At 51.4% G+C, this 14,480-nt stretch overlaps 1 protein-coding gene across 1 annotated transcript in view; it reads left to right on the top strand.

Annotated features, from left to right (window-relative positions):
- MYBL2 (MYB proto-oncogene like 2) overlaps positions 1-13,683 on the top strand; it is a 15,273-nt gene extending 1,590 nt beyond the window's left edge. The window contains exons 2-14 of the mRNA XM_033519157.1: positions 433-526; positions 1,581-1,652; positions 2,036-2,128; positions 3,720-3,940; positions 4,071-4,227; positions 4,955-5,221; positions 6,444-6,830; positions 8,283-8,422; positions 8,691-8,790; positions 9,381-9,494; positions 9,987-10,103; positions 10,248-10,394; positions 12,958-13,683. Of these exons, the coding sequence (XP_033375048.1) occupies positions 1,596-1,652; positions 2,036-2,128; positions 3,720-3,940; positions 4,071-4,227; positions 4,955-5,221; positions 6,444-6,830; positions 8,283-8,422; positions 8,691-8,790; positions 9,381-9,494; positions 9,987-10,103; positions 10,248-10,394; positions 12,958-13,086 (1,929 nt within the window). The 5' untranslated portion in view covers positions 433-526; positions 1,581-1,595 and the 3' untranslated portion in view covers positions 13,087-13,683. The remainder of the gene's footprint in view (positions 1-432; positions 527-1,580; positions 1,653-2,035; positions 2,129-3,719; positions 3,941-4,070; positions 4,228-4,954; positions 5,222-6,443; positions 6,831-8,282; positions 8,423-8,690; positions 8,791-9,380; positions 9,495-9,986; positions 10,104-10,247; positions 10,395-12,957) is intronic.
- Positions 13,684-14,480: the final 797 nt, after the last annotated feature.

Below are 14,480 nucleotides of genomic sequence, written 5' to 3'. Positions count from 1 at the left end.
GATGCAGGGCGGCGGCCCCGCCGTCCCGCTCTGGGGCATCCCCCCGGCTCCGGCCGCGCCCGGCTCTGCCCGCTCGGCAGCGGGGGGTGAGCGGGAGCCCTGCCACCGCTCCGGTCAGCCGGGAGCTGCTGAGCTGTACCGGGGCAATGCTGCCGCTGCCCAGATGCAAAGTCCACCCCGAGGGATAGAAGGGGCAGAAATGGAAAGTAACGCTCTTTCCACTGCTCTGGGCAGAATAAAACTCACCAGCAGCCGCTGGAGCCTAAAGTCGAGGATTTCCTTTCAGTCTGGGATGTGTGGGTGGGTGTCGGTGAAGTTGGGGCTCGGTGCTGGAAGGGCGAGATCTGGAGCTCTGCTCTATATGTCTGAGGTTGCTCCCTCTCCTGCATATTTATCAGGAAGAAATTATAATCTTCCTTTATTCACCCATAGTGAGGACCAGGATGAGCTGCATTACCAGGATACCGATTTGGATGTGCCAGAACAGCGGGATGGCAGGTGCAAAGTCAAGTGGACGCCAGAAGAGGTGAGTGAGAGCCTGAAATTTGCTGAGAGAGGTGCTTTGAGGTGTGCCTCTGACATGGCACCCTGGGCTTGGGTGACTCCACCCCAGTCCTCACCTGCCAGCCACAAGCTCACCTCCTGCTGTCTTGCTACTGGGGAGCATGTGTCTTTTTGTACTGAGGCACAGGGGGGTTTGAAGTGTAGCCTGTTGAGCAAGAGCTCAAATATTTTAAACTTAAGCCTCCGAGTACTGAGCAAAACACCACTGCCTGCAGCACTCCTGTGAGCACAGAGGGGTCCAGATGGTTTCTGAGGCCTCCAACGAGATGAAATGTCCACTGGAAATGTGCTCCTTTTTTTGGAGCAAAAAGCAGGGAGTATTGACACTTGGGATCATGGCTTAGTCATCCTGGCTAAGAGCCTGAAATAAACTGGGATATTTCTCGATCAGTTTTGTGCTGTATGAAAACTACAGCTGCTGTCAGAACACCATGTAAGGTGGTCTTTCTGGAGGGATCAAAGCCTCAGGCTCATGTTGGGCAGGAATAATTTCATTATTGGGTTACCCAGAGCTTGCAGACCAGGATGTCTCTTACAGACTTTCTGTGAGCTGTAGGAGTTTGCATATCCAGGCTATAGCAGGGATCACAAAAGAGATGCTGCAGAGCCCTGTAGCTCTGAAAGAGCACCAGGCAGGTGGTGATACACTTCAGTCAGTCAGCTTTCCTGGCCAGACAGTGCCAGTGGCTGACCTGGGAGATGGACTTGTCTGGTCAGGAGTGCTCTGGGGCTGGATAAGCAGGCCCTTGGCTACAGGGGTTTGAATCAGACTGTGGAGGAACAGAGCTGACTCCTGTTTTGTACTAATGTGTGAGCTCAGAACCAGTCTGTTCCAGTTGGGGTCCCTGTACTGGAGGGGTGCTAAACGCTGGTGTGAGCTGCCTTCCTCCCCTGAGCATGCAATGCCAACAAAACCTTGACAGGTCAAAATGTCTAACTTGTTCTTTTAATGTCATCAGCCCTGTGGTATGTGTATTCTCTGTGTGTCTGAAAGTGGATGTTTTTGTCCTTTGCAGGATGAACAGCTGAAGATGTTAGTGAGCCATTATGGGCAGAATGACTGGAAGTTCCTGGCCAGCCACTTTCCTGTAAGTGACCCTGTGCTCAGCTGGGAATCCCCGTGTTTTTATGTTGCTGCTTCTCCTTGTGCTGGTTACTGTTTCTGTGCAGAGTGAGACTCTGTTCTGACTTCTTAGGTTCCAGCAGTGAAATGGGGCTGCCTCAGGGCAGGGAGATCTTCTTGCCTAGAGAGCTTGCCAGGCTGAGTCTGTGGGATTTGGCATGAGAAACTGAGGTTCCTGTCCCTGTGTGCAGTGCCCTGGGCCCAGGGCCTCTGTGGTTATTAGAGAATAACCTATGTGCTTCTGCTGTGGGACAGCCTGTGTCTATGGGGGCTGCCATCACTTTTGGAGCTTTTTGGACCTCTGGAGCCTGTGGTCTAACACAAGGCTGTTCCCATTCCTGTTCCCAGAACCGCAGTGACCAGCAGTGTCAGTACCGGTGGCTGAGAGTGTTGAATCCAGACCTGGTTAAGGGTCCATGGACCAAAGAAGAGGATCAAAAGGTGAGTCAGGGCTGAGAGGATCAGTCTCTGTCTGCAGGGGATGGAGATGTCAGACCCATCCTTAGGTGTTGTACACTGTGTATAATTGTTCCCCATGGTGGATACCTGTGAGAGCAGCTCTGTCTGCCCTGAGGCAGCCATGGCTGGGATGTGATGTGATCTAGGCCTCTCCAGGTAAACACCTTCTCCCTTTCACACAGTGCTGCTACAGTAGGCTGCCAAGGGAGAGGGCTGAAAGGGGAATTAATTCATCTGCCTGCTGGCAGGTTTCCACCTGGCCTGTCCAGGTTGGATCTAAGAGAAAATAAAACTGGCATTTCCTGTGCCACAGTAGGCAGGCTGGAGTGGATGTCTGAGGTTGGCTGGGTGAATCATGACTTCTGTGAGCCTGTTTCTCTGCTGATTCCAGAATCAGCTGAGAGGGGGTGGCTCAGACAGACTCATCATCTTGATGTTTTTAAGAAAAATTGGAGTGAAAACCAGTTTTTAGAGGTTTTCTGGTACAGACCATCCTAGTTTGGCAGATTCTCTGTAACACTCCTGCTCCCTGACTTCTTTCCCTTTTGGTCTCATAATGTTTTTGTCAAGCCCTAAGGAAGCTTCTCCTGATGTCGTCTCCCATTCTTACAGCAAAGCTGTTGTTGCTTTCCCCTTCCCTTTGCATTGTCCTAACTCTGCCAGTCTACCCATCCTGTCCAGGCTAGGCTCCAGCTCTCTCCTCATTGCTTTGACCCAGCTCCTTGGCCTCAGTTTGACATCCTTGGTCGATTTTTCTGTGTTTGAAAGGCAAGAGTCTGCAGCAGGGACATTTGTTACATGAGCATCACTTCTACCTGCACCTCTCAGCTCAGCACAGCTGGCCGGGGTAGAAATGTTCTTTGAGAAGTCAGCCAGGAGTTTGGTGTGCTGAACATTGCAGGAAGGAGATTGCTTCATCCTGACTGTGCCCCAGATGTTGTAGGAGCCCAGAATGAATTCAGGGCCCAGAAGTGTTTGTGTTGGGGCTCTGACAGAAGTGACAAAGGCCTGGGTGGAGGGTAAGAGGCAAAGTGGATGTTTCTGAAGTGAATTTGGATCTCTCCCTGTGTGTTCCTGGTGCTGTCAGGGTGTGGAGCTGCAGTTCTGTCTGTCCTGGGTGTACCACACCATTAAAGGGAGAAGCAGGCCAGTGCAGAACTGATGGGGACAGTTGTCACACAGCCAGGTCCTTGGCAGTAGGGAGGGCAGAGGAGCCTTGGAGCAGGTGGGACTTGGCCCTTGCTCAGAAATGGGAGTGTGTTTCTACATCTGGGCACCTGCCAGTCTCCACCCCACCTTCTGTGAGGGGTCATCTGCATTCACAGCTGTCCTGTGGCAAAAGGTCTGCATGGAAACAGCCTCTAACAGAAATTTGGCTGAATTGTTGCTGTCATGAGGGTTGGAACACACCTGATAGCCCTGCTGGGTCCCTCCAGCTGTTCCTCCAAAGGGGCCTTCTTTTGTCTGCCCTCACCTGGTCCCAAGAGAGCCAAAGAGCAAAGCCTGAAGTTGACTGTACTGACCTTCCCCTCCCTAATGCCATTTCCTTATTTCCCTCCCACTGTCTCCAAAGGTCATTGAACTGGTTAAAAAGTATGGCACCAAGCAGTGGACCCTGATAGCCAAGCACCTGAAGGGGCGCTTAGGGAAGCAGTGCCGGGAACGCTGGCATAACCACCTGAACCCTGAGGTGAAGAAATCCTCGTGGACAGAGGAGGAGGATCGCATCATATTTGAGGCCCACAAGGTCCTGGGGAATCGCTGGGCAGAGATTGCCAAGCTGCTGCCTGGGAGGTAGGACCCCTTTACTCACAGCTGCCTTCCCTGCTGGGTGGCCTGTGGAGATCAGGATGGGGCTGGAGCTGGTTGCTGTGCTGTACAGCAGATCTAAGTGATGGTTTGTTCTCTTCTGCTTCCTCTGCAGGACTGACAATGCTGTGAAGAATCACTGGAACTCCACCATCAAGCGGAAAGTGGACACGGGAGGTTTCCTCAATGAAACCAAGGAGTCCAAGTCTCTCTATGTCCTCGTGGAGGTGGATAACAAGGAGAAGCAAAGTCAGATGACAGCTGAGAGCCAGGTACTGCACTTGCAGCAGGCAGCTGGGTCAGTCCCCTGCCCTGCTAATGCATCCTGGACCTCTTCATCCACCTTTCTGCTGCCTCTTGCTGCCTTTTCCACAGGCTGGTGTCTGCATAGCCAGTCTGTGTCTTCCGCAGCCTCCCAGATCTCTCCCTCCAGGAGCCAGAGGTGTTATGTGAGCCTGAGTGTGTTATCCAGGCAGAGGACAGCAGTCTGCCAGAGCTGTTACCTTTGCCAATCCCAGCATCAAGTCTGTCTTGGATACTGAATGTTCTTTTGGCTTCTTTGTGCTGTTGCTGGGGGGGAGAAGGAGGCCACTCCAGACAGTGTGTGTGTGGGAGCAGGGTGAAGAGATACTGTGTTCCTTTCCTCTAAAAATCACTACACTCAGTGATTGTTTTTTTGAAAAAAAAACATATAATTTTTGAAGGCAGGCTCCTGTTAAATAGGAAACAGAATTAGTGCTACATACTCAGCCGAAGTACAACTTTCTCCTGAGAGACTGTTAAGTGAAATCTTGAATTAAACAGTCCTGTGCTCATTATGTTGCAAGGACTCCTTAGGTAGTGTATGGGACAGAGCAGTGAGAATGGGGATGTGGAACAAACAGTGGCAGGTAAGAGGGTGAGCAAAGCTGAACGTGTCCAGGTGCTCTGTCCCCAGGACCTGACACTGTTCCCTTGCCTTCTGCTGATATCTGGACTTTCTTTGTTGTATGTGCCAAGAACGTCCTGCCAAACTGGCCAGTGGATATCTCTGAAATAAAGGAAGAAGAGAGTGATGAGGAAGTGACGGGTGTGCAGGAGTTGCCCTCGGAGCTGCCAGCTGCAGGAGTGGCAGAGCAGAACGTGGAGGGCACCCCAGATGATGCAGTGCCTGAGGATGGCACTTCACTGTCCGAGTCACCGTACAAATGGGTTGTTGAAGCTGCCAACTATTTGTACCCAGCTTGTAACCCAGCCTTCAGTGAAGCTCTGGACATGATTGAATCTGTAAGTAACAGACCCTTGTTCTTCCAGTTACTGTTAGGATACTGATCCTCACCCTTTTTGTTTGAGTGAACTTACTGGATCCCCTTGATCATCACCCTGAGGAGGACTGGGTCTGTCATTGCCTTGCAGCTTCCCCCCATCTCTCTTCCAGGGCTGGATTAGACCTTTCTCTCACTGTCAGTATTGCTGTGGGTTTGTAGATTTTCCTAGCTGGTTGTCCTTGTGCATAGGCTCTGCCTGTGTGGGAGGCTCTAAGTGCTGGCAGACTTGATTTCAAGCCTTTCTTTGTCAGCCAGTATCCCCAGCTCTCCTTTTTGTAATGGTTCAGGCCCGTGCTCATTGGCTGTTCTTTCTGTCCTGTTGTGGGGTGGGATAGGACAGGACAGACTGGGAATAAGCCAAGCCCATTGTACTATGCAGGACAGACCCCTTCACTCTGGCATAATTGCCACCATTTGCTTTCAGTGGAGGTAGTTTCACTGAAATTGGTTATTTTCAGGCAGTCAAGCAGCGCTGAGATCCCCTGGGTGACAGAGGCATGCCAGGGTGGGAGGCTGGCTAAAATCAACAGGGCACTTTGCTGCCATCAGAGGGAAGCTGCCTCTTCAGCCCCCAGCCTGCCTGAGGCGTTTATGCTCCTGGAGGAGTCACTTTGTACAGGAAGACAGTGTGCCTGAGGCTGAGCAACACATCTGTGGGCCCTTGGGGGCCTGCCTGTGTGGTGCTGGGTGTTGGGGTGGAGCTGTGAAGCAGCTCATTTCTGAACTGGGCTGGTTAGTTTTAATCTGCTTTCAGCTGTGCAGGTTACACCAGAGCCCCATGCCCAGCTTTACAGGTGTGCCCAAAACTGTGGGCTGTTTTTGTGTGATAGTTGCTTTGTTCAGTCCCTGTCCCCAGCCCTCTGCCCAGCTGTGTGTTTTGTCCCCTCCCTGAGGGGTGCAGCTGTTTGTGCAGCTGTGCTGTGAACCAAAGAGGGAAACCAGCCTTGCAGAACTAGAGAAACCTGCTGTGTGCACAAGCAGCAGCTTTCAGCTGGGTCAGATCCCTGCTCTGGCTCCAGCTGAGCCTGTGGCAGAGGAGAGCAGGGCTTGAGCTTCCCTGGCCAAGCTCCTTCCAGAGCTTGGTGCCATCTCACACCCCCACTTATTTCACCTCCCAGCTCACCAGTCTGTGTGCTCAGCTGCCAGCCTGGGCTGCTGCTGACGCTTTCTCTCGTGTTCAGGACCCGGATGGGTGGTGTGACCTGACCCAGTTTGACCTGCCCGAGGAGCCCTCGGCCGGCGGCAGCAGCGGCAGCGCCAGCCCGGCCAGAGCAGCGCCCGGTGAGGCGGCCCCAGCCCTGCCCAATGTCACTGAGTACCGCCTGGATGGCCACACCATCTCTGACCTGAGCAGGAGCAGCAAGGGAGAGCTCATCCCCATCTCCCCACACGCCGAGGGCAGCTTTGGCACCCCGCCCTCGGTGCTGAAGAGGCAGAAGAAGAGGAAGATCTCCCTCTCGCCTGTCTCAGAGAATGTCACCAGCACCAGCATGTCCTTCCTGGACTCCTGCAACAGCATGACACCCAAGGGCACCCCTGTAAAGACACTGCCCTTCTCTCCATCTCAGGTATCTTCTTGCCCTCATGTCATGTATTCCCATCAGCTCTGTCAGCTTTATGCTCCTCCTGCCTTGAAGGAAGCTGTGCCAGTGTGCAGAGTGTGTTCCTGTGCTGAGAGAAGGCTCAGAGCTGGTTTCTGGCATTGCTTCTCTTCAGCACTGCCCTTCCTGTGGGAGCAGCAGCCTGGGTCTCCATCTGGGAGTGACTGCAGTTTTAAGAAAGCCCAGCTACCCTGTGTGAGGGGCAGGACCCGTGCCCAGTGTGAGGAAGGAGCCCCATCCGCATACTGGGGTGTGATGGAGAGCACACTGCTGCTGTCCCCAGGGCATTGCTGCCCCAGCTGTGGGCAGCAGAGGGGCACCAGTGAAAACTTGCTTTCCCTATCTCTTTTCCTGTGTCTGTTTGCAGTTCAGTCACACACACAAGGCTGGGCAGCAAACACCATGTGCAGATCTGTCTTGCTGTGCCTATGAAAGTGCTCCAGGCCTTGTCTTTGTTGCAAAACGGACTTGGGATCTTTCAGCCTTTGCTGCGACTCCCACAGTGTCCACCTCTCCAACACACATCACCTTGGAGCACTGTGGTGGTCAGACCCACAAGTGTCTCATGTGGAAGTGGTGGTGTTGTGTCTATAAATCAGAATAGAAGGCTGATGCATTCTCCAGCACGGTTTTACTGCAGCTCTGTTGTCCAGGCCCTCCCTAGCTGTGCCTTCCAGGCCTTTATTTCTGCTGTTTCTGCAGCAGGAAAGGTGGGAGAGGCACCACAGGGGAGTCCAAAATACAGGTTCAGGTGGGCCTTGAATGAAAAGCTAGCACAAAGAAGAAATCAGAGCAGGACCCATAGTGTACAGCTCTGCAGAGTGTGAAAGGCAGGAATGTCTGGAGTGAGTAAGAAGGCAAAGTTCTTGCCCTGCCTCAAGCTGAGCTTCAGCCATCAGTGAATGTCACACAGTTTTTCTCTTCCAAGAGGCTCTTGGGTACAAACACTGTTCTTTATGGGAGCAGAGCTGTCACTTACTGGCTGTTGGGAAATAAAACCCTAGAAAAACTAACACAGCTTGTTTTCTCATAGTTTAAACTGAAGACAGCTCAGTGTTAACAGCTCACATCTCAGCTTGTACACTTTGTGTTACATGGACTTCCCTCATGTTTGCCACCCTAAGGTTGGAATAAACTGTGTGAGCTGGGCTTTACCAGTGCAAGGAGACTTCTCTTCCACTCTGTAGTTGGTAGCTGTGATAGCTGTATCAGCTCATCCCTGAAGTCAATAATCCTTATAGGTGTGAGGCATCTTCTGGCAACTTTCCTGTGTGTGTCTGTGAGTCTGTAACCCTGGTTTGGGAGGGTTGTTTGTGCTTCAGGGCTTCCCTCACGTTTAGGAAAAAGTAACAGCTTGTGATGCAGTGCTGGGCTGCTTGAGACTCAGTGTCTTCAATTTTTCTTTCCTGTGCTGTGCAGTTCTTGAACTTTTGGACCAAACAGGATACACTAGAACTGGAGAACCCTTCCCTGACCTCCACACCTGTGTGCAGCCAGAAGGTGATTGTCACCACCCCACTGCACAGGGACAAGACCCCTCTGCTCCAGAAGAACTTAGCGTAAGTCCTCCCCTTTCCACACAGGGGTCTGGTCCAGTTCCAGCACAGCTCTCAGCACTTCTCATGGTATTACTGAGAGGGGCAAGGCAGGCTGGGCATTTCCTTAAATCAGTATTTTCCCCCCCAAAACAGCTCTTTGAACTGCAGAGAGTGAGTGTCCAGTCTGACTGGGGGCACAGCTAAGTGACCTCTGTTGTGCTCGGCTGCTGGGTGGGTTGTGGCCTTTTACAGCCTGTCTGATCCCTTGTCTTCCCCACTCTGCTTCCAGGTTTGTCACACCAGATCAGACATATGTGGTGGACAACACACCTCACACTCCCACGCCTTTCAAAAATGCCCTGGAGAAATATGGACCAATTAGACCTCTGGTAATTACTGTGGAGGGCTGTGCCTGGTGGCTCTGGTGGATGCAAGTGAGACAAGGGGTGGGGGGAGGCTGGGGCAGGGCTGTGAACAAACTCTTACCTGTGCCAGAGCAAAGGGGAGTTTGGTAGTGCCAGGCTGAGAGGGGAGGGGTGAAGGAGACATTGTCATAGTGGCCATTTCATTGTAAGGAGCTGCAGACCTTTTAACTCCTCTGTAAACCAGCTAAAAATGCCAAAAGCTGCCCTTGAATCAGGCTGCAGTGCTTGGCTACTGATTACCTTGAGGAAAAGCAGGGACATTATTTGCCTAGACCTCCCTGTGGAGCTGGATCTCCCAGGCATTGTGTGCACACTAGTCTCCTGATGGCACACTGGGGTTCAGCTGATAAGTCCCTCAGGCCTGGAGATCCTGTAAATCCATCAGGCTAGCAGAAAACTTGTCCTATCTTTTCCAGCTGGGGAACAAATAGGTTCTTGTGTTTGTCCTCCCACTGTGAGCTCTCCTGACCCCATTGTCCCTTGAGGGAAACACTTGTGAGCCTGCCCAGCGTAGAGATTTTGACTGCCTTGTGCTCTCTGCCTTTTCACCCCAGCCCCAGACTCCTCACCTGGAAGAAGACTTGAAGGAGGTGCTCCGAAGTGAAGCTGGCATTGAACTCATCATAGAGGATGATGTGAAACCTGAGAAACAGAAGAGGAAACAAGGGGTGAGCTGGCTGTGCATCCAGCACCAGCTGCTAAGCTGTCCTGTGCCCTTAAGAAGTGTCTTGGCTGGTTTTATTCATCTTGCTATTGGTGCCAAAATGTTTTTAGCACCGTGGTTGCTCTCTTTTAATCAACAAGAGGTTAAAGCCTGCTTAAAATACTGCCAGGAGTGTCCTGGTTTATGCTGAGCACAGGGCTTGTTGGCATACTTGGAACACCTGGGGCAAGTTGGGCTCCCAGAAGGCTGTGGGTTTGCAGGAAAAGTCTCAGTTTGCTGGTGGCCTTCCCTTCCTACTAAAAGCTCTTCCTCCAAACTGGTGGCTCAAGGTGCCAGGAGGGGGGCACTGGAAGCTGCTGTGCCCTGGGAAGGCTGCACACATTTTCTTCCTGAGGTGCTGGTGCCATGCAGAATAGGGGTGATGTGCACCTGGGCCCTCAGGAAGGCACTTTCCTGGGTGGATTCATGCTGACACTGGTGTTCCTACGTTCTCCAGTTGCGCAGGAGTCCCATCAAGAAGGTCCGGAAGTCTCTGGCCCTGGATATCGTGGATGAAGATATGACACAAAACCTGCCTGCCCTCCCCAAGACTGTGTGTTTCAAAAGAGCCCAGGTGAGGGGTTGTGTGCTTAGAGCAGGGGCTCTGCTCTGAAAAAACTCTGCAAAGCAGCAGTAGCAGCCTGGAGCTGCCTTTGAACAGTCCGTGTGGATGAAGGGTTGGATTTCTTCTTTCCTTACACTTTTTCTCCTGGTGCAGCCTGTGAATTTCCTGTCAAGGTCCCTGAGCCTCTCCTCCTCGAGCAGGAAGAATGACAGTGGTTTGCTCAACAGAGCCTTCGTGCAAGTGCAGCCAGAGAAAATGTCCTACAGGAAAATGCCAAGCCATTTCAGGCCACCAGCACCGGTAAGCCCTGCAGCAGCCACTGCTCTCCCAGGCAGGGGTTTACCTTGTCCCCTGATGGAGCTCTGAACAGGCATCCCTACACTGTCAGGGCTGCCTTTACACCTGTCTTGGTTTGAAAAGACAGGTGTCTGCTAAGGAAAGCAGGAGCCTCCTTTGAGATGGGAAAATGTAAACCCCAACCCCCCTTCTGAATTATTATAATCTTGAAATCAAGGGGCTCTCAGGCAAAGAGATGGGAATAGGAATAACAATTCTTTACTGGGAAAATTAAAATAAAAATGCAGTAGTACAAAAAACAACCCACTGACGGAGTCAGAATACAACCTGACACCCTGTTGGTCAGGGTGCTGGTAGCAGTCTGATTAAATGGTGGCTGCAGTCCTCTTGCAGTGACAGATGTGGTTCTGTGGAAGCAGTGATCCCATAGAAGGGTGTGCTGTAGATGGGTCCTGTTTTCCTCTGGGAATCCAGTGGAGAAAGGTTGTCTGGTGTTCCAAGGCTCTGATTATATCCAGGTAGGAATGCTTGGCTCCTCTGCCTGGGTGGAGCATCCCAAAATGTGATGATGTAATTTTATCAGTCATGCCGTGAGTCTCAATGGCCCATTAGCAGAAAATATCCCCCTGGAAGGAGGATGGGTGGTGGAAGAGATAAACAACACTGCCCCACCTGATTTTAACAGCTGGTAATAGAATACATACTTTTGTTACATCTTGCATTGCAACCCAAGACAACAGCAAGGCTGGGAGATGCTGAGCCAGAGGTGTCATTTTATGTTGCTCAAAGCCACAGCTGTGGCCTGCTCAGCATGTTTGAGCCTGGATTTCCTCATGGGAATTCTCACCCATCAAGGAATTTGGATGACTGCTCTGGCAGTAAAGTGAACCTTCCTTTTTCCAGTGAGCACTCCTTGAGTGGACAGCAGCAAGCTCATCTTTCTTGCTTTTCAGGGCAGAGCAACCCTGAAGTGCTGTATAAAGGATAATCAGGAACATCTGTTTTTTCAGGGTGTTTCTGGGCAGTGGGGAAGGCTGTGAGCCTTAGGCTTTATCCTGACCCCATGGCAGTGGAGAGCTCCAGCTCGCAGTGTGGCACCTTGTGCTGAGGTTGCTGTTACAGCAGCTCTGTTCCTCAGCTCTGCACAGCTGGAATTGGGTTGTGCTGGAGTCACAGCAGCCTACAAATGCCCTCTGGGGCATAAACAGATCTCTCTACAGTCTTCACCACATGCAGGATGCATTCATGGAGGGGTATCCCTTATTTGCTGTGCAGTGGAGCTTATGCATGGGGATTTGGACAATAATTTTGTAGCTGTTTGCTTGGCTTGAGTCACTTGAGGTCTCTGGTAGCTTCAGTGGGGATGGAAACATGCTGTTCTTGTTGGGGCGTTAAACTGCAACTGAGGGTTCCTGTGACAGTGTTTTCCCATCCCAGGAAGGTGCAGTGTTGTCCTCAGGAAACTGCAGTGAGCGGGGATCTGTCCCTGCATTAGAGCTGTCTTGTGAAACCTCTTTCTTCTGACAAATAAATACCCCTCAGCCAGATTAATTCCTTCCCCTTCCCAAAATAAACCCTTCTTAAACACTTCCATTTCTCCTCCTGTCCTTACCAGGGTCATATTGCTCCAAGAGCTAATAGCTCTGTATAAATAAACTTTGGGAGTGACTCGGGGGTGACAGGGAGGCAGCTGGTGTGGTGACAGAGTACAGGTGTGCAGTGAAATCCCATTGCCCATAGCCAGCAGGGCTGTCTGTGCTGCTGCTGGGCTCTGGGGATTTATTGTACTGATCTGGTGCTGCTGGCAGGCAATCCTTTATTAAGGAAGCTCATCCAGCTCTGGGCTGAGTCTCAGTGGGCCCAAAGCCACTGTGTGGCTGTGTGGGATGCTCCTGCTGTGGCCAGCTCTGGAGCCCTGGGTGCCTGCAGTACATGTGAACAGCTATTTCCAGTTCAGGGCACTGCCTTGTCTCCTGGCTGCATTTACCAGAGGATTCTCAGGGGCTTTCCTGGAGTGCAGAACACCTCGTGGGTGCCCTTTCTGCATGCAGAGACTGAAGCACTCCTGGGTTTTGGCTCCTCCTTTGTGCTGGGAGACCCTGTTGAACCTGAAGGCACCAGATTGCTGTTAAGGATGGCATTTGATCAAAATAGACCTGGGGCCCAGCAGCTCCTGGAGGAATTGAACTGGCAATGAGCTCCAAAGCTGTGCTTGAGCTCCTTCTGTCATTCTGGAATCTCTTCAGGGCAGTGAGTTTTAATAGGTTTGTGCTTTGGGGTTTTTGTCTTGAGGCAAGTAAGGGAAAGCCCTGAAAGGTCACGTGAATTGTCTTGAAATAGAGCACTCACCTGGGAAACTGCTGAACCTAAACCCCAGAAATTGCCACCTCAGCTGTCAGGAGAAACTGGTGGTAGGCAAGTTCGTCCTGGTTGCAAGATGGGTTCTGAAGCTTTGTTTCCCTCCTTAGTTTTGTTTGTTTTTGCAGTCTTTTAGAACAGGATGTCCCTGAGATGTTTGTCCTTGCCCTTGACTGTGTTGTACACATGATTTCTTTTCCTTCTGCAGATGACCAGGGCTTGGAAAGCAGTGGCCTGTGGTGGAACTAGAGACCAACTCTTCATGCAGGAGAAAGCTCGACAGTTTTTGGGCACGTTGAAACAGAGTCACACATCAAGGACCTTAATCTTATCATGAAGGATTATTCTGCTTTCTAATTCTATTTTTTAAACTTTTTTAATGAGTGGAAGGGGAACCACAGGAAAAAATATCTTCTGCCAGGCCTTAGTATATGGGAGTGGATTTGTTTTTTTCCCTGCAGTTCCCAGGTAGATCTACATTGTAATAAATTTGGCTAACTGCTGGCTAGTGTGTGGAATGCAAGCTTTGGGATCATTATGGAAAGGCAGACAAGGGAGGCTTGGAGAACTGACAGCAAGACCTCTCTCTGCAAGACCTGAGTTCTGGAAAAGTGGAAGCAGCAGCCGTTTTCCACCTTGGAGCAGCAGGTGCTGGAGACTGGCCTTAGAGCATCCCTGGATTCCTGCTGCTGCTCTGGTACCTCAGGAATGGCTTTGTGAAGTTTCCTGCACACCTTGAGTTTCCCTCCTGGCTTTCCCCAGGGGATGGAGTGTCTCCCTGGGCTGGAGGAGGAGGGAGGGCTTGCTGCTGTGGGGTGACCTGTTCCTGGAGCCCCTTGCTCCCCATGGGGCTGCTTTGTCCTGCCATGGCTCCAGCGGGGACCTCTCGCCACAACTGTGCTCCCTCTTCCAATAAATGATGGTGCTCACATTCCTTGGACTCTGCTGCCTTCCTCAAGTGCTGTGAGGCAAAGTGCTGTTTTTTACGTGGGCTCTTTGCTGTCCTGGGAACCTGCTGAATCCCTGTTGGCTCCTCAGCACGAAGGAGAAGGGATGTTCCCCCCATACACACTCTTAGTTTCATCTGCTGTTGAGAAGTTTTGGCTGCTCTATGGGCAGGTGACACATTGTGTTTGAGTTGGGGTGCTTGGGATCCCTGCAGGGCTGGATGGGGGCTGCAGGAAGGGCTGCAGGAGTGTGTGATGCAGCAGAGCCTTTCTGTTGCCCTTCCTTTGGAGGCTAAGTTTGCACCCCTGTAGCTCCTCCAGTGTGGAAACAGTAACACCACACTGGGCTGAGGGAGCAAGGATGGAATGTGGTGATCTTAGCAACATATTAACTTTGCAATTGGCAAAGTGTTGGGAAAACTGAAGGGAACTCAGCAGAGCAGGAAGAGTTTTTTGGGTGAGCTGTGCTGGGCTTTCCTTGGCCAAAGCCATCCTGGCACATCTGTCTCTGGCTGGGGTGTGCACACATCAAAGATGTGTTCACCTCAGGGTGGAAAACCAGAGCTGGGCTGTACAAATCTCATTTCAGGTACTGTCTTATGCTGGAAATAGAGTCAAAAAATCCTTACTGACAAACTTGTTAATAAAACTTTGGATCCTGGGAAATGAGGGAGGTTTAGAAACCCAGCTCATTTTTCATTTTTACAAGCTTGGGGCCAGAGCAAATCCATGAAGTAATTTTTATTTCTGTTTCTTGGTGTTGCAGTGTTTGCTTTGGAAAGAC

This window comes from Parus major, chromosome 20 (assembly GCF_001522545.3).
Source record: "Parus major isolate Abel chromosome 20, Parus_major1.1, whole genome shotgun sequence".
Classification (NCBI taxonomy): domain Eukaryota; kingdom Metazoa; phylum Chordata; class Aves; order Passeriformes; family Paridae; genus Parus; species Parus major.
Note: the sequence above shows the minus strand (reverse complement) of the source record. Positions and strands in the feature narration are given on the sequence as shown.